Below are 19925 nucleotides of genomic sequence, written 5' to 3'. Positions count from 1 at the left end.
GAATAAGCGATAATGTAATGTATGTGCTCTTGTCAAAACAAGACATGGCAAGTCAGGATATTCTTGTATAACCAGAGCTGCTGTGACATTGTGTTGGAAAAAGCTTTACCTGCAAATCCATCTTTTTATTAAAAAACACCTTTCAATCATTATCAAATTATGCTAATAAATCTTAATTTCAGACATGAAACATTATCATTTCAACATTTCTGAAAGCTTGGTGAAGTGAACTTCTATAATAATTGCTGCAATACTGTAAACAACAACTGACTTTTAACTTCTTTAGGTGTTTGGAGAGGTCCGTTATGAGATAGTTGGATTAAACACGGCACCAAACTACTTTGCGGTTGATGCCGTAACTGGAGTGATCTCCCTTTCACAGAGTGTTGCCCAGGATACAACAACAACTTACACTGTATGTATTGGCATTTGAGACTTTTGATGCTTATATCCAACCAAGAATTACTTTATTATGATGACTGTGACATGTTCTTCAAATGAAAATCCGTTTTGAACAATACAGTTTCGTTTGAATTTACACATTTGCTGCAAATCAGTTGCCTTGCATTATTAAGTAGATATATATTGTGTTTTTCAAATTAATACATTTTAACCAGAAATAAATTCCTATATTAAATAGAATTTAAGTTTCTGCTGTGTAATAACTTAAGTTTTGAAAATATAATTATGCCAAAAATAAAAACAAAACTCTTAGCAATATCATCCTTTGATTTTCAGTTAGTAGTTCAGGCATATGACAGTGGAAGCCCAAGTAGGTACGACACGGAGACAGTTACTATCACAGTGCTGAGAAACACTCAACCTCCCACATTCAGCCAGCAAAACTACCAGATCACCATTTTTGAGACCCAAGTGCTGGGTGTCAACATCATATCTGTCACGGCCACTGATCCGGATAACCTTTTTGTTAGTATCGAGTGACATGGCAAAATAAAACATATTACAGATAATTATGTATTGCTAATTGTATAAACAACTTTAAAACTTCGAGTATTATTATCTCGAAAGTCATGCAACAAAAGCATAGAATCCTTTTTAGTCCCCTACCAGTTTCACCGGAGGGGACTTATGGTTTTGTCTCCGTCCGTCCGTCACACTTTTCTGGATCCTGCGATAACTTAAAAAGTTCATAATATTTTTTCATGAAACTTGAAATATGGATAGATGGTAATATGGACATTATGCACGTCAAAAATTCTGGTTGCTATGGCAACAAATAGACTAGAAATGCTGCTGAAAATGGTGGTTTTCTGGATCCTGCGATAACTTTAAAAGTTCTTAATATTTTTTCATGAAACTTGGAACATGGATAGATGGCAATATGGACATTATGCACGTCATTTAATTTTGTTCCTACGTCAAAAATTCTGGTTGCTATGGCAACAAATAAAAAAAATATTCTGATAATGGTGGAGCCGGTAGGGGACTTTTAATGCTTGGCAATAGTCTTGTTTTATCCATAGAATTATTTTAATGGTAAAGATAGTATTAGTTTATCTCGAAATTAAATATTGATTTACCTTTAAGAATTACTTTAATACTTGTCAATGTCAAACCTTTTTTGATGTGACATATTATGCACTTCTTATACTGAGTTTGTGCCCATTCTATTCATTCAGATTTTTTACTTGTATTGCTTACATGAGCATATAACTGATTTAATTCTACAGGGCAACATTAACAATGTTGAGTACTCGGCCAGTGGAACGCAGAGGGCATTGGAGTATTTTTACCTAAACCCGACAAACGGTGGTATCTCAGTCAAACAGTCTTTGCAGAATGATGTCTCCAGCAGCAATGATCAGTACACAGTAAGAAATTGTAGGGACTTAGTAGAAGAGATTTCCATCTGTTAGATTGGAATTGACATTTCTAAAAAAGAAATCCATGTATTATTGTTAATACTACATGCTCACATTTCTGGTGAGTAATGCACTAGGCAAAGTGTACTGTTGTTAGCACTAAAAAATTGTGTAAATTTTAAATGGATTTTCATTTGCCAAAAGGTGAAAACAAAATAATTAGTTTGTTTAACTTTAATTAGGCATGAGCAAATTCTCTGACTGAAATAATCAGGATCACATGTTAACTATTTTTGATAAAAGAAAAAAAAATCCTCTTGGTGTGTTACATAAGGTATGTTTAGTTTGATAAATAAAAGAAACCTACGGTAATTTAAAAACCTGTTATCGTGCTCTCATATCTAGTTAATGCTGTCTTCAGATGACTGTTTATGCCACGGACTATGGGACCCCTAGGCTTCCAAGCAACACGTTTGCCACAGTAACGATCGATGTGATCCGCAACGACAACTGCCCAGTGTTCCGAAACACACCATATGGAGCCAGTATTTCGCAGAGCATCGCATCTGGAACCAGCGTGTTCAGAGTGAACAGCTACAGATGCTGATACTGTAAGTTGATCAATATGTAAGATGTACTATGGTAAAAAAGGAACTTTATAGAACCCTATGTATTTTATTAGTTTAAATCTTTGAGGTTTTTCATGTATATTTATAGAAACAATAATACGTGATAAAGTGACTCTTAACTGCATTATGTTTACACACAAGTGTTTGTATTGTCTATGAGCAAAATAAACGAGTATATACTTAAGTGATTTTTTCTTCATTGCATAAAGCTGTTTTGATGAAGCCTTTGGTTGTCATTTTGTATGGGTAGAAGAAACAAAAACTGTTTCATCATTAAGAATTTTGTTAAATTTCTGTGTCCTGACATTATTTACAAATATTGCTAAGTCTCAATTTATATAATGTCCCATGGGTAAAGCTTCTGAGTACATAAAACCTTTTAATAACTTACTGTTAAATTTTTTTCAGAATCAGTTTGGAACCTTGAGCTACGCAATTGTTGGTGACAACGAGGCTACTACCTTGTTCTCCATCGACCAGAGTGGTGTGATTCGAACTACGACCAGTCTCTTCTCCAGATCAGAGTCTACCTACACGGTACAGACAAGATAAATACTGAGTTTGACAATCAAGATTCTTACAATGTTAATAGTTTTATGTGTTTTGTCAATGTACATACATTTGAATGACTACCAACAGTTTTCTTCCAAGTTGTAGCCACTACTTTTTGACTGGTATTTACAGGCATATATATGCTGTTGAACAGCATGTTTTGAAAATGACACATTTTAATGAATGCTGTTTGATTATATAAATGCTCATAGAAATTTAGTTAAACAATATTAAAATCTTTTATAACATTGCCAAATCAATATTGATAAAGCTGTGGCAATACACTCTTGGCAGCGTTTTCATCATCTTAGATAAAATGACCAATAATTCTTAATACATTGCAGATACGAGTTCGAGCCTCAGACAGTGGTGTGCCTGTCTGCTCACAATTTGAGGTGGTGGTCTTGACCCTGTCAAGAAATGAGAACACGCCAATCTGGCTACAGCCAACCAGCGCGACAAACTACATTGCGACCATTTCAGTGCTTGAGACTGTCAGCTTCAGTTCTGTCGTCTACAACTTCCAGGCACGAGACAATGATGTGGTAAGACTGCAGTGAATTCTTTTGTGCTATATTTTTGAATGGAAACTTCACTAATGTCAAGAACTATTGCAGAATATGTGTGCTTGTTTTTATATAATAGAATGATGAGAGATATCACTTAAATGTTTCAAAAGAAAAAGAATGTGTTTCTTATGTATACAAAAATAATGTAAGCTGTTTGGTTTTTAGTTGTTTTTCAATGTTAACTGGTTTGTACTGGTTGTATGCAATCCCAGGCGGCACCATTCAACACCTTGAAGTACACTGTGGTTGGAACCAACCCTGCTCCACTGTACTTCAGTGTCGCTGAGACAACGGGTGAGGTCAGGATAAGGTCAGCCCTCTACGCTGATCAGACGCAGTCTCAGTATGTTGTAAGTAGAAGAGCTTTCTAAAAACTTTTTAGTTCTGGAGTTTTTTCTATCACAACAGTATACCCATGTTTACCTTAAAAATGGTACATTAACAGCAAATGAAATTTCTGTTGCTTAATTGATGTTCTGTTACCATTTTTGAAAAATATCACCTCCTAATTGTGTTTGCAGTAGTGTCTTATTATATAATAATGTATTTATTGTTATTATTTTAAATATTTTATTTAATCCCATGAACTTTCCCCTTCAGCTGAATGTTGTTCTGTCAGACCAACCAGGCAGGGTAAATGTCAACACGGCCACTCTGACCATCAATGTTATTCGGAACCAGTTCACTCCACGTTTCTTGGACACACCATACCGCCTGGATATCGTGGAAAACACCAACACAGCTCAGAGCATTTTCCGCGTCACAGCAGTTGATGACGACGCAGTGAACACCTTTGAAAGAGTCTCATACGAGGTCTCTGGAGACAGCAATGCACCGGCTTTTTTCACTGTGAACAGCAACACTGGTGTGATAACGCTCATTCAAAGCCTTGCCAACAACCCAGACACAGTGTACAACCTGAGGATCACAGCGTTTGACAATGGCATTCCTCGCCGTAGCAACAGCACGATTGTTATTATCAATGTTGACCGAAATAGGAACACACCATTCTTCCAGCCGACCACCTATTCAGCCCAGGTGGCTGATAACAGCATAATTGGCTCAGAACTAGTAACGCTTACTGTTAGAGATTCCGACACAGTTGCGCCTTATAGCACAGTGAAATGCTTCTTGCGCACATCAACCTCCAGTCAGTTTTTCTTTATTGATGCTGACACCTGCAAGATCTATGTGTCCAGAAATGTTGCCACTGACGTCAACAGCCCCCAACAGTACACTCTTACTGTTGGTGCTTACGACCTTGGAACTCCCTCAAGGTCAGCCCAAGATGCAACAGTTTTCATCTCCGTAGTACGCAACCAGTTCTCTCCAGACTTTATCAATGATCCTTACAGCGTTACAATAGAGCAGAACAGACTTATCGGAAGCTTGGTTCTCAGAGTATCTGCTACGGATGCTGACACGGTCTCCCCATTCAGAGATGTCACCATGAGACTTATCGGAGATGACAAAGGCTTGGATTACTTCAACTTTGACCCTGCATCTGGTAATATAACAGTGAGGAATGACTTGACCCAAGACACTAGCACGTTTTACCAGCTTCGTCTTGAAGCAAGGGACGGAGGTACGCCAGCTAGAAGTGCTAGTGCGCTAGTGTCTGTAAATGTTCAGAGGAATCTGTTCAATCCGGAATTCATTCAGCTGAACTACAATATCACAATTGACGAGACTCAACAGCTTGGCTCGAACATTCTGCAGATCACTGCTAGAGATCAGGATGTGAGATCACCCCATAATGTCATCACTTACACCATGAGCAATCAGAATGCGCTTGCGGCTCAGTATTTCACTGTCAACTCAGGAACCGGAGAGATTTCTCTCAGGCAGTCCCTGCTGAATGATAACACAGACACTCGCAGGTATACTTTCCAGGTGTCCATCTCAGACAATGGCATACCGGCCCGCTCAGCTCTCAATGTTGCCAATGTTGAAATCAACGTCATTAGAAACACCAATCCTCCATTTTTTATCAACACACCTTATGACAGAGCTATCAACTACACGACCGCCCAAGGAGCACTGATTTTCAGAGCAACTGCCACAGATAATGATATTTCACCCTACAACATAATCACCTATGATTTAATTGGGGATGGCGATGCAACAATATTCTTCAGGATTGATGCCACATCAGGAGAAGTCAGACTGGCACAGTCTATCGCCCAGGAATCCACAGTGATTTACAGAGTAAGAAGCAACTTTTCATTCTTTTTCTAACAAGGTTTGAGTAGACATTATTAACCCAATGAGAAAGAGTTACAAATTAAACTGTAAAACTGAAAATAAATTCATTGTCTTGGAGCACAATCATCATAAAGCTTGCATAAACAAACTTTTACCAATACAGTAAGTTTTTTTAACTGTGGTCAATAATATTGGATAAATTAAATGCTGGCAAAACAATAGGCTAAATAAACTGTTAGCAATACAATGTAATCCATTAACTGTTTGCAATAATAGGTCGCCTTGGTGTAATGGATATGGTGTCCGCCTAGCGACCGGGAGGTCACGGGTTCGATCCCCACCGTGGGAGCGTTCTTAAGATCTCTCCCAAAGACACCAAGTACTGGTTCTAGGCCCAGGAAACGTACTCAAGAGCGTTTATATAAGCCATAGGCTTTCGATGCAATCAAGCTAAAATAAATAGGTTTAAACTAAACTAACTGTTTGCAATCAGATCAACTGTATTATCAACAACAAAAATCCAAATGTTTTAGCTCACAATTCGCGCCCAAGACAACGGCAGCCCTCGTCAGGCTGACACAGAGACGGTGTTTGTAACCATTCAGCGTAACCTGAATGCTCCAGTATTTACTCAAAACGCTTATCAGTCAACAATCCTGGAAACCCAGGCTCCTGGTACAAGTGTCCTTACTGTTCGGGCCAATGATCTTGATATTGTTGTAAGTCTTGTATTTTGGTTATATTAAAAACTATTGATGTGGTATGAAAATCATCATTTTGAATTTAAATGTTAAGATAAAATATTGTAGTGATATATGCATTAAATTTTATATGGTAATTCTCTTATGATATGGTGTGTTTTATGATTGAGTTAAGGATTATGATTAAGTTTAGGATTACTTTAAAATAAATCAAATAATTATAAGTGATCTACTGATGGTATAATCAAAGTAAATCCCATTAAAATTAATTTAGTAAAGACTGCATTTTGTAATGCAATTTGTCTGTACATCCATTATCTTTGTGAAATTCAATTTCAGTCTCCCAATAACGTTGTGCGGTACTTCATCGCAGAGTCTAATACCCGCTTCGACATCGATGAAACCACAGGAGTTATTTACATTAGACAGAATCTTTATGATGAAGTTGCTCCATCTTATACAGTATGTTGGAAATGTTTACCACCTTTATATCATATTGCTTAATTGTATATTGTTTGTTACTATTCTTGTTCTTGTTTTATCGTGTAAGTATCTGTTATCGAACAGCACCTATTATCGGACGTTTAGTTTTGGTTCTGTATGCACATGCGCAAAAGTGCGCATGACGTCACATTGATAAACAAATGGTCGCACATGAAGTCCATGACCTACTTGCCTACTTAGCTTGAAACAAATGCGCCGAAAACAGGTTAAAGGAATGCATTTATTGTTATTTACACCGTTTTATGTGTTTTTTGCTATTACTTTTTGAATGCATTTATCAAAACGTGCATTTACACACCAAAAAGCATATTTCAGTTTGCAATTTTGATTGCAGCAGACGCAGATATTTTCGCCGAGTCCGGGTCACGTTATAGTCATGTGACTTTGTATATACTGGAGTAGTATTTATGAAGTGTCGGCAATAGGTGATGTTTAGATGGGCCGCCATTTTGTTTTGTCTGCTAGAGGTGACAATAATCAGGGAATCATTGTTATGAATTCTTGAAGGTAGTTTGCTGAAAAACTTTACAGATAAATCATTCAATGATTGAACTGTTAGTCATTTGTTAAAACAAAATGTTTTTGTCATTTTAAGTGTTTCAATTTTAATGTAATTTAACGTAATTTCTTAGGTGTTCGATAACTGGTTCGTCCACCATACTTAGTTTTTACACCTTTTTTTAAGGTAAGTAAAATTGATTTTAAGAAGTATAATGTTGATTCGGGTATATCTAGCCAATCATGAGTTGTGTAGCAAGGGATCTTTTCACTGCTACTTTATGACCTTTGTACGGCGGAAATAGCCATATAGTGCAAATTTGAATGTGTTGGTGTTCACAGATAATTAGTTGCTAGTGGTCAGTCAATGAAATGACCAATCATGGGTTTATATTCCAGTGATGAATAAATAATAATGGTCCAATTAATTGACTAAAATTCCTTGGACCGGAAACCTTAGACAAACTAAAAAGGTGTTTTTCCTAGTGGTCAGTTTAGTCTGAATGGACGCCACTGTTGCTGTCTGTATAAAAAACACAACCATTTAAATGAAATGCGCTTCACTCTGGGAAAACAGGGCTTATTGCATGTGCATAAAGCATCCTCCCTAATTAGCCTGTGAAGTTTGCACAGGCAAATTGGGTACAATACTTTGGGCTTGTATGGTGCTTTTTGTTTAAAGGAAGTATATTCTAAACAAAAAAGCAGTCTAAGCTGAAAACGTCCCTGACTGCACGACTAATCTGAAACACTATGCACACACATTAAGCTCCGACATATATGAAAAGATAGTTTCAAAATGTGTATTAACAATGATGCATTGTTCACAGTTCAATGTTCGCGCCAATGACCTTGGCAGTCCCCAATTGACGAGCAACACGGTTCCAGTCACCATTACTGTGATCCGTAACAATTTTGCTCCTGTGTTTATTAACGAGATCTATAGTGCGGACATCACCACTGGCTTCTTCTCGGGCGCCAGCATCATACCAGTCACAGCTACTGATGCGGATCCAAGTGTAAGGAATTACTTGTTACTCTAGGTTTTTAGGAACTTTTCATATTTCATCATAGATGCAGGTGTACAGTTTGTATACGTACCCTAAACAATACAAATGTCTGCAATGAAGGATCACTATAATTGCTATATTGGTTAGTCAATGTTTATGTTTGTATCTTTATGTTGAAACCCTAATGGAAAAGTGATGAGAGAAACAGGTTGTCTGACGTTGATGCCCACTATTATGCATCTTCATGCTTGATCCTTTTATTGACGCTACGAAAAATAATAAATACTTCAACATCTAAATTGTCCAATGTGGCTTGCTTCACAAAGGAGATCCTACTTATTTTGACAAAATTATGAATGCTGATGTGGCCGATTTCTTTCAGGCCCCTTACAACACCGTGAGATACAGCATCATTGGTGACGACATTGCCCCCAGTTTGTTCGCCATCAACCCATCGACTGGCATGATCTCCTACGCCAGCAACTCCAACATCAACCTCGATGGCTCATCACAATACAGGGTATGTGCAGGTTTTTAACAAATACAGATTATAAATTGGGGCAGAAATATTGTGAAGATTTTGAATATGATGACCTATGTTTGGTTTTCAAAAAATTTCATGAGTTAACTTCTCAATGTTTAAGAAAAAAAGTAAATAAATGTGGGTGTATTTCTGCGATACTTTCAAAGTAATTCTATTGATTTTCAGCTTTATGACCCTGTGTTGAAATGTTTTACTGTATAAATGTGATGTTCTTGAATTAAGCCAATTCAAAAATCTGGTTATGCCCCATTTTAAAAAAGGTGTAATTTTTCATTATAGTAATGGATTGAAATAACTTGGTTTACATGTAAACCATCATAATACCATGTGTTATATGTAATACCCATTTCCTTACCTCAAAAGTCTTAATCTTCCTTTAAACAGCTTTTTTACATAAGTGGAATTTGGGGGCAACGGTGCCCTATGGAGTAATGTCTTGTTTATTCTTTAATTATTATACAATGTTTTATTGCTTTGCAATCAGATTGAAACTATTTTTTGTAATCCTAACAGGTCAGGGTCCTTGCTTCTGATGGAGGTTTCCCGCCAGAGACAGACACGACTGTTGTGTACCTTAACATCACCCGTAACCGGTTCTCTCCGGCCTTCCAACCAAACCAGTACAGTACGCTGATCCCAGAATCACAGTCACTGGGCGCAGAAATCCTAAGAGTGACTGCTGGTGATCTTGATACTGCGGTAAGAACGTGGGTCTTTTTGGATGATGAGTTTATTTGAGTCGTGTTTTGGTAAAATTCGGTGTTCTACGTGTGTTCTACGTGTGTACTACGTGTGTACTACGTGTGCATAAAGTGCTGTCCAAGATTAGCATGTGAAGTCTGCCTCAGCTAATCAGAAATGGCACTTTTTCCTTTTTAAGCAAGTCTTTTCTTAAAGAATGTTCAGTTTAGGCGGAAAGTGTCGTAAATTATTAGCCTACTGCACAGACTGTTCTGGGATGACACTTTAAGCATGTGCATTTTGTCCAGTTTTCTCGGAATAAGGCTCCATGGTTTAGGATGCTTTTATTTTATGTTTTCAGTTGTGATTTTTGGTATCACATTGAAGTTTAAAATTGAAATTAAGCATTTTCTGTTTTTGTATGTTCATTTGTTAACTGTGCTTTTCTGCATTTTAAAAATGACATTTTTGTTTGACTTTGTAAATAATTGGTGTATATATTGTTTCATAAAATAAAGTATTTAAAATAGTTAATATTGGCTCAATATATCACAATTTTGTCCAGTATACCATGTTATTTCTGTTGCAGGCTCCTCACAATGTTGTGCAGTATACCCTGGAAGGAAATGCGAGAGCTCTGGAGTACTTCCAAGTGTCTGCTTCATCTGGCATCATTTCCCTTATCAAGCCAGTCTACCAGGACACAAACAACACCAACTATGTGGTGAGACTTTGTGGCAGGATTTTTATGTCCCCCACCACTATAGTGGGGGACATATTGTTTTTGCCCTGTCTGTTGGTCTGTTGGTTTGTTTGCCCAAACTTTTACATTTTGCAATAACTTTTGCTATATTGAAGATAGCATCTTCATATTTGGCAGGCATGTGTATCTCGTGAAGCTGCACATTTTGAGTGGTGAAAGGTCAAGGTCATCGTTCAAGGTCAAAGGTAAAAAAAACTAAATCAAAGCGGCGCAGAAGGGGACATAGTGTTTCTGACAAACACATTTCTTGTTTTAAACTTTTCCCACTTAGAAGCAAGTGAAAATAGCTATGTGCAAACAGCAGTAACTTGCAGTCTGTTCAGGTTTTATGCTGTTTGCTGCTCATCAGTATCTAATGGTATCTTACTTGAATCCAGTAAGAAAGGTTTTAACCTTTTTCCACTTTGATACGTATTTTGACACATTTGTAGGCCCATAGAAAGTTAAATTTTATAAAATACCTTTCTTACTAGATTCAAGTTTTAAAGGCTTAATTTTCAACCCTAAGATACTGATGAGCAGCAAACAGCATAAAACTTGAACAAACTGCGAAATACTCGCAGGCTGTTCTGGTTTTATGCTGTTTTCACGTTGCTTCATATGGGGGAAAGGGTTAAATTAAATATAACTTTCAAAGGAAATTCGAATGGGTGAAAAAACATATCTAAGTGGTTAAAGTTTAAATCCACAAAGAGGGGTTATGTTTTAGTCTCTCTGTCAGTTTGTCTGTCTCTGTGTGTCTGCATAAGTTCAAGGAACAAACTATTTTTTCCAGCTATTAAATTAAAACTTTTAATGTGTTATCACCATGAAGTGTAGATGTTAAAGACAGTTTTTATGACTAATTATCCACACATTCAAGAGGTATGTGTGCTCGAACATAGCTCTCATAGGACTGAGGTGGCAAATAGTAAGCTTTGTGACACAGCCATAGCTCTCATAGGACTGAGGTGGAAAATAGTAAGCTTTGTGACACAGCCATAGCTCTCAAAGGACTGAGGTGGCAAATAGTAAGCTTTGTGACACAGCCATAGCTCTCATAGGACTGAGGTGGCAAATAGTAAGCTTTATGACACAGCCATAGCTCTCACAGGACTGAGGTGGCAAATAGTAAGCTTTGTGACACAGCCATAGCTCTCATAGGACTGAGGTGGCAAATAGTAAGCTTTATGACACAGCCATAGCTCTCATAGGACTGAGGTGGCAAATAGTAAGCTTTGTGACACAGCCATAGCTCTCATAGGACTGAGGTGGCAAATAGTAAGCTTTATGACACAGCCATAGCTCTCATAGGACTGAGGTGGCAAATAGTAAGCTTTGTGACACAGCCATAGCTCTCATAGGACTGAGGTGGCAAATAGTAAGCTTTGTGACACAGCCATAGCTCTCATAGGACTGAGATGGCAAATAGTAAGCTTTGTGACACAGCCATAGCTCTCATAGGACCAAGGTGGCAAATAGTAAGCTTTGTGACACAGCCATAGCTCTCATAGGACTGAGGTGGCAAATAGTAAGCTTTGTGACACAGCCATAGCTCTCATAGGACTGAGGTGGCAAATAGTAAGCTTTGTGACACAGCCATAGCTCTCATAGGACCGAGATGGCAAATAGTAAGCTTTGTGACACAGCCATAGCTCTCATAGGACTGAGGTAGCAAATAGTAAGCTTTGTGACACACCTATAATTGTTAACTCATTGCTTGTTAGTTGATCCTTAAATTCAAATAAGTTTATTTTAATTAAGTTTATGCGTCATAATTTGTTTTGTCTTTTGGTAGTAGATAAATTGATGCTGTACTTTTTAATTTTTTAATTGTATTGGTTAAGGTCAAAATTGTCTAGTTATATGAATGTTTGTTTTTGTTTATACTAGTTGACGATCACTGTTCGCGACCTTGGTTCCCCATCCCGGGCTGGTACCAACACAGCAACAGCAATTATAAGTGTATACAGGAACCAGTTTGCACCAGTTTTCATTCAAAGCCCATACCAGGCAACCATTGGGAAGAACATTGCTGCTGATGCCTCTATTTCCCGATTCACGGTCTCTGATGCAGACACACAGGTAATGATAATGTTTCATGTCCTCCTTTATTATTTTTAAAATTTGGGTGTTCCTGACTGCATTAAGCAAATTTCTAAATTACGAATAGAGTTTAGTTGTAAAATAAAAAATAACATAGCATATACAGTTTATTAATCCTTGACAGTAATTTTTTACCAAATGTTTGATATATTATTAGATGTTGTAGAATTTTCTTATCTACATAGTTTGAAAATTTCAGATATGACATTTACTTTTCATTGGTAAAAACATCTTTTGTTTCCTAGTTTAGCTGCTAAAAACACAAATCAACCATCATGCCCTTTATGTCTCAAAACTGATTGATTTGCCACATCAGTGTTTCATATAAATCTTGTATGATTTTTGTAGACCCCATTCAATCTGGTTACCGTGTCAGCAATCGGAGATGACCTTGCACCGACTTACTTCTACTTGGAGCAAGTGACCACAAATGTGTACAACGTTCGTGTGAGAAATGTGAATGACCTTGCAACTGATTTAAGAACCAGTTACCAGGTAAGAAATAGTACAAGAGCATATTTAATTAGTTAAAAGTCCTTTTATGTTTGCCTGTTATTCTTATATAAAAATGCCACTTAGTAAAGTTGCTAGAAACAAAACTAATTGACTGTCAGCCGTCTATAAAACACATTTATTCTTATAATGTTTATGCTGAAAACCATATAAATATAAGTTATCCCTTTTCTATGGCAGCTGAGATTGCAAGCTCAAGACGGTGGAAATTTGGCTGGGTTCGGTTTCGGCAGTTTGACTGCCACCACAATTCTGACGGTCAATGTAAACCGAAACATCTTCCCTCCAGAATTCTCAAACATTTTCAACATCCAAGTCAGCATCTCCGCTAACACCTTCCCCGGATCCTTCATTGTGGACCTGAACGCTACTGACAATGATGTGACGGTAAGCTGCCAGTTGTTAGAAATTTTTAAGTCATTTTTAAATAAAGGTTATGTAATTTGAATTAAATGTTCTTATGGTAAATGTAAAGCTTTTAGGTTAGATATAAGGTTTTATTTGGCTGCTTAAGCAGGTAAACAGTTATATAAAGTATTTGTTAAGTCTTTTTTAACTTCTCAAACTTTAGACAAGTAACAATTGAAACACTATTAAACCATACAACTGATTATTAGCGAGGCTGTTTTCGGGGAAAACCCGAGGTATTGTCATTGCCTGCTCATTGTCAGCCATCTGCTGGCGTCGTGCTAAAACCTTTACATTGGCTCTAAAATCGAAGTGCTTCCACCTACAACTTTGAAACTTCATATGTAGATGCACCACCTTAATGAGTTCTACACGCCACACCCATTTTGGGTCACTAGGTCAAAGGTCAAGGTCAATGTGACCTCAAAAAAAAAATAAAAAAATTCTGACAAGCTTTCGCAGCCGAGTGTGGCACCTGTTATGTGGTGCTCTTGTGTTTTAGTTATTTTAGTCTTGGAATTCAGAACTTGTAGAAAGCTAAATTATGTGTAGATCTAAGTATTGCCTAATTTGTAACATTAATGTGTTGTGCACGACTAAAATTGTATGCACTTCCAACGTTATGTGCTTTTACTTTCAGTCTCCAGAGAATACGGTTCGCTTTGAGATTGTGGGTGACAATACTGCACCAGACTACTTCTACATCAATCCAGTGAATGGCAGAATCTCTCTACTCAACTCTGTACTGAATACATTTACCAGTAACTACAGGGTGAGTAAAAAGCATTTTGCATGCCAATGCTTTCTGCTTTTACGTCATTGTATGAAAATAAAACATTTTATAAGCTTGTTGAACAATTATTAAGTGACGTGATGATGATCGTTCTGATTTGCATTTTTAAAGGGGCCATTTCAGGTTTTGGTTAATTGACAAAATTAAAAAAAATATTGTTTCAGATTCGCAAATTTGCGTTGTAGTTATGATATTTGTGAGGAAACAGTAATACTGAACATTAACCATGCTCTAAAATTTCCATTATATGCATCTTTTGACGATTGATAAACCTGAAAATTATTGTTGTTGTTGTTATATTTTGTGATACTACAAGGATTGCTTATATAAGGTATAAAATACATTACTCATTGTATGAGCACAGATGGTTTGAGCCCAGTTGAGTGTTACCTTTTTTTAGCTCCTCTATTTTTTGAAAAAATATTATGAGCTATTGTCATCACCTTGGCGTCGGCGTCTGCGTCAGCGTCGGCGTTGGCGTCCGGTTAAGTTTTGCGTTTAGATCCACTTTTCTCAGAAAGTATCAATGCTATTGCATTCAAACTTTGTACACTTACTTACTATCATGAGGGGACTGGGCAGGCAAAGTTAGATAACTCTGGCATGCATTTTGACAGAATTATGTGCCCTTTTTATACTTAGAAAATTGAAAATTTTGGTAAAGTTTTGTGTTTAGGTCCATTTTATTCCTTAAGTATCAAAGCTATTGCTTTCATACTTGCAACATTTACTAACTATCATAAGTGGACTGTGCAGGCAAAGTAATGTAACTCTGGCATTTTGACAGAATTATGTGCCTTTTTTATACTTAGAAAATTGAAAATTTGGTTAAGTGTTTTGTTTAGGTCCACTTTATTCCTACAGTATCAAAGCTATTGCTTTCATACTTGCAACACTTATTAAGTATCATAAGGGGACTGTGCAGGCAAAGTTATGTAACTCTGACTGTCATTTGGACGGAATTATGGGCCCTTTATACTTAGAAAATTGAAAATATTGTTAAGTTTTGTGTTTTGGTCCACTTTACCCCTAAACTATCATAGATATTGCTTTCATACTTGGAACACTCGCAAACTATCATAAGGGTACAGTAAAAGGACAAGTTGCATAACTCTGGTTGTCATTTTTACGGAATTATGGCCCTTTTTTGACTTAGTAACTTTGAATATATGGTTAAACTTTGTGTTTCGATCCACTTTACTTCTACAGTATCAAGGCTATTGCTTTCAAACTTCAAATACTTTCATGCTATCATGAGGTTACTGTACCTGGCAAGTTGAATTTTACCTTGACCTTTGAATGACCTTGACTCTCAAGGTCAAATTATTAAATTTTGCTAAAAATGCAATAACTTCTTTGTTTATGATTAGATTTGATTGATTGATTTAAATAGACTCCATCCAAACCATCCCCCGTGCCCTCCCCCCGGAATCCCCCCCCCCCCCCCCCCCCCCCCCCCCCCCCCCCCCCCCGATTTTTTTAAGATCATCTCACTAATGACTAGGGCTGTCACGCTACGCCGTGAGCGTACCGCGGTATATCGTGGTACGGCAACACTGTATCGCAGTACGTACCGCGATATTTTACAGAATATGTATCTGTGAAGAAAACAGCAGAATAACAAGTTTTACAAACTTTATTAAACTCAATAATCAGAAAACACTGGTATCATAGTATGACTAGAAACTGTTAAAGAAACTGTAATAAACTTGATAAAAGTAGTCATTGTTATTGTTGGCGACTTTTTCTAAAATATCCGCCATGTTGTTTACAAAAGCTGTGACTACGATCTGTGTAAATCGAACGCTTCAAGGGCATGTTCAAAATGCGGAGTCAGCGGGCCCAGTTTTGAAAATCCGTAGCGTTCTGACTCTTCCTCGACTTATTCAGAATCTTAAGATAACATGATTCGGAAGTGCCATGCTTTGAACGATCGATATACTAAAGAAAGAAAATAAGAAGTAGAATAAACATCTTTTGGATAATTATGAACTTATTTGCAAAGGAAATCTGTCCCTAATTATAATAAAGGTACGGACCCATACATCGCCATATTTAAACGTGAAAGTTAAACATCTACAAGTGGAAGCGCTTGCTTGACCTGGATATTAACGGATTACTTATTTAGCCCTTTTGAATCGCTTCTACATTTTTTTTTAGATTTTTTTTAAGATCATCTCACAAATGACCACCACACCCTCACACTATACTATACCCCCCACCCTATACTATACCCCCCACCCCACCCCCCAATTTTTTTTTTTGGAAATGGTTAAAAAACACAAATATTTATTTTTATTATTTTATGTTTGAAATACCGTCCAACCATCGCACCCAAGAATACCCCCCCCACCCCCCCCCTCCCCCCCCCCCCCCCCGAATTCCCCCTCCCCCCTAATTTTTTTTTTTTTTTTTTAAGATCATCTCACAAATGACCACCACACCCTCACACTATACCCCCCCCCCCCACCCCACCGCCCCAAATTATTATTTTTTTTGAAATGGTTAAAAACACCAATATTTATTTTTATTATTTTATGTTTGAAATACCGTCCTTCCTGCCATCGCACCCAAGAATCTTTTGGAAGATAATGTAATAAATGTCCACGCCCCCACACTATACACCCCTCTTCACTCCACCCCTCCCTCCTTTGTGATTGAAAATGAGAGTCCCTTCACCTTTAAAAAGAAAATAGATGAGCGGTCTGCGCCCACAAGGCGGTGCTCTTGTTCTTTAATTGTATTCTTTTTTTTTTACTACAGCTTTTTAGATCCAATGTTAACATTTATCAATATAAAGTATTTAATCACAGACTTCAGTACATGCCGAGATCTGTGAAAAGGCCCCTTTAGGATTGGAGTGCAAACATGTTGTTTACAACATCCTCTGAAAGTTAAATTTTCTTTTGCTGTCTAATTATTAGAGACAATTCCAAACAAGCATACATTTTAATACGTATGAATATACTTTGTTACAAACGGTTATCATGTAGAATGACTGAAACAGTCTTCATGTGTTTATTTTAGACAAATTAGTAACATTGCAGTTGTTAAATTACAAGATTTTTTACAAACTTGTTTGTCAATTAGATTCAAGTTCGGGCCTATGACGGCGGCTTCCCCACTCTGGCAGATACAACGTTTGTTGATGTGAACGTGATTAGAGTCACAGAGGTCCTCAGTTTCTTCACAACAAATTATAGAGAAACAATCCAAGAAAATCTGCAAGTCGGACAGTCAGTCATTGACGTATCAGCACAACCGCAGGTAGGTGTATGTATGGGAGTTTTAAAGTTACTCACATGTTTGCCTCAAATAGTATAATCGGCAGTCAGTTTCGAGAACAAATGGATTCTTAAGAAGTGTATATAGTGCTCTAAATTATTTTGAGCAGAAATGGATATTGTTTAAACAATTTTCAAGTAAATGCATATTATGTATTATGAAGCAAAAAAAATGTTATAATTTGTGACATTTATTTGTATTTGTTTTATATGTAGTAAATAAAGGTATCTAAATAAGACATTTACCGTAATAAGTCTATATTTTAGGGGACTTAAAGATAATTATATTTTTTCATGTCCGAAAACTTAGATACGAAAAATATTCACAAAATGCAGGTGTCCGAAAATTTAGAGTCGAAAAATTGAATTTTCTGAAAATAGCGTCGATTGTATCAACAACTACCGGTAAAAGCACGTGCTTGTAAATACCACACCGTATAGTATATATTACATCTATAATGTTTGCACTGCATTTGAAATAATTTTAAATGCTTAATTTATTATACAGAAAGTTTATACAAGGTTTAACTTGGACCAACGAGTTCAATGGTGAGCATGTGATGTACAGATACTCTCTAATTAACGCAATAAAAAATGCAAACTATGAATTCTTTGTTTGTTCATTTCCGATAGTTGTTGTCTAACACCTTCCATTGTTTGTAAAACTTGCAATAGGGTGCATCACACTTTGGAGGGTTTAGTATTTGTATGCCCCCGGATCGAAAGATCGGGGGTATATTGTTTTTGGCCTGTCTGTCCGTCATTCTGTCATTCTGTCATCAAAACTTTAACCTTACATTAAAGTTTTGCAATAACTTTTGAAATATTGAACATAGCAACTTGATATTTGGCATGCTTGTGTATCTCATTGAGCTGCACATTTTGAGTGGTGAAAGGTCAAGGTCAAGGTCAAAGGTAAAAAAGCAAAAAAAACTTGAACCTTATATTAAAGTTTTGCAATAACTTTTGAAATATTCAAGATAGCAATTTGATATTTGGCATGCATGTGTATCTCATGGAGCTGCACATTTTGAGTTGTGAAAGGTCAAGGTCGAGGATTTCAAGGTCAAAAGTAAAAAAGAAAAAGAAAAAAAAAGCGGCGCATAAGGGGGCATTGTGTTTCTGACAAACACATCTCTTGTTCAGTTATCTTACTGAGAAGGGGCATTGGGGCGAAACCATTGTTTAATAACGGTTTACAAGGTTATTTACCCAATGACGCAAATGTAATGGTCCTTTACCCTCAGGCATGCATCTGCCAGATTTTTAATACGTTAACCCGGTTGTACAACCAAATGATCTTAAGTGTAATAAGATAACAAAAAATTTAGTAAATTTAGCCCTGTAAAATATACTGTCCAAAAACTTAAGTCATTAATTATGGACGAAAACCTGTATGTCCGAAAATTAAGGGTCACGTAAATTAATTATTTTTGCTAAAAAAACGGGTGTCCGAAAACATAAAGTAATTACGGTGTAACCTGTTAAAAGTCTACTCTCTTTTATTTCAGCCCGACATCACGTACGACCTTGTTGGGTTCAGTGATGGGCCAGACTACTTCAACATCTCAGCCACATTGGGACGCATTTTTGTACGGTCTGACCTGCGTCTGGACAGGAACAAGAAGACTTTACACACGGTTGGTTGATAGTTCACAAATTTGTTGATCAAATATGTATCAAATGAATATATATGTCTTGTTCTGTGAAAATTGGGCAAAATGCATGTGCGTAAAGTGTGGTGCCAGATTAGCCTGTGCAGTCCGCAAAAATCTAGTTTAAGCGGAAAGTGTCGTCCCTGATTAGCCTGGAACGACACTTTACGAACATGCATTATGCCCAGTTTTCTCAGAACAAGACACATATCTGTTAAATCTTTTTAAACAGAAATGGTAATTTTTGTTTATTTTATAAAAGAAAAATGTTTAACACATTCTTTTAGAAACATTTTTATATTAAATTTAGTTGATGGGTTTATTTATTATCATTTTGGTTCTTGATAGAGAATGTTTATATTCCAAGTATAAGCTTTTAATTCCTAGTTAGTTTTATCAAAAGAGTTAAAGTAAGTCTTGAAAGAAATTGTATGCTCAATTGAATTCCAGTTGCCATTTACTAATCATTGCAAATGTTTTTAACCAGGTTTTCCGAAGGAAAAAACTGGTTATTAGATTGGCGAATGCGGGCGGGCTGGCTGGCTGGCTGGCTGGCGGGCTGGCTGGCGGGCTGGCGGGCTGGCGGAATAAGCTTGTCCGGGCCATAACTATGTCGTTCATTGTCAGATTTTAAAATCATTTGGCACATTTGTTCACCATCATTGGACGGTGTGTCGCGCGAAATAATTACGTCGATATCTCCAAGGT

General features: G+C 36.9%; 1 protein-coding gene and 1 long non-coding RNA gene across 10 annotated transcripts in view; both read left to right on the top strand.

The window, feature by feature from the left end:
* The window catches only part of LOC127870076 (uncharacterized), a 134080-nt gene that overhangs the window by 27523 nt on the left and 86632 nt on the right, over positions 1–19925 (top strand). The window contains 21 exon segments of the mRNA XM_052412735.1: positions 287–415; positions 739–927; positions 1692–1832; positions 2245–2420; positions 2422–2434; positions 2861–2989; positions 3349–3549; positions 3786–3923; positions 4174–5781; positions 6312–6497; positions 6819–6941; positions 8312–8500; positions 8874–9011; positions 9549–9734; positions 10306–10440; positions 12352–12543; positions 12913–13059; positions 13258–13464; positions 14126–14257; positions 17369–17545; positions 19074–19202. Coding sequence (XP_052268695.1) covers positions 287–415; positions 739–927; positions 1692–1832; positions 2245–2420; positions 2422–2434; positions 2861–2989; positions 3349–3549; positions 3786–3923; positions 4174–5781; positions 6312–6497; positions 6819–6941; positions 8312–8500; positions 8874–9011; positions 9549–9734; positions 10306–10440; positions 12352–12543; positions 12913–13059; positions 13258–13464; positions 14126–14257; positions 17369–17545; positions 19074–19202 — 4665 coding nt within the window.
* Positions 10556–12313, top strand: LOC127868982 (uncharacterized). Of its 9 annotated transcripts, XR_008044346.1 has the most exons (6): positions 10556–11429; positions 11480–11529; positions 11580–11629; positions 11680–11729; positions 11780–11829; positions 11930–12313. It is a non-coding gene; the product is annotated as an uncharacterized LOC127868982 (long non-coding RNA). The 9 variants fall into 9 exon arrangements; XR_008044350.1 differs by lacking the exon at positions 11480–11529; XR_008044349.1 differs by lacking the exon at positions 11580–11629.

Source organism: Dreissena polymorpha, chromosome 2 (assembly GCF_020536995.1).
Source record: "Dreissena polymorpha isolate Duluth1 chromosome 2, UMN_Dpol_1.0, whole genome shotgun sequence".
Taxonomy (NCBI): domain Eukaryota; kingdom Metazoa; phylum Mollusca; class Bivalvia; order Myida; family Dreissenidae; genus Dreissena; species Dreissena polymorpha.
The sequence above is the reverse complement of the archived record's forward strand: the minus strand, read 5'-3'. Positions and strand labels throughout refer to the sequence as shown.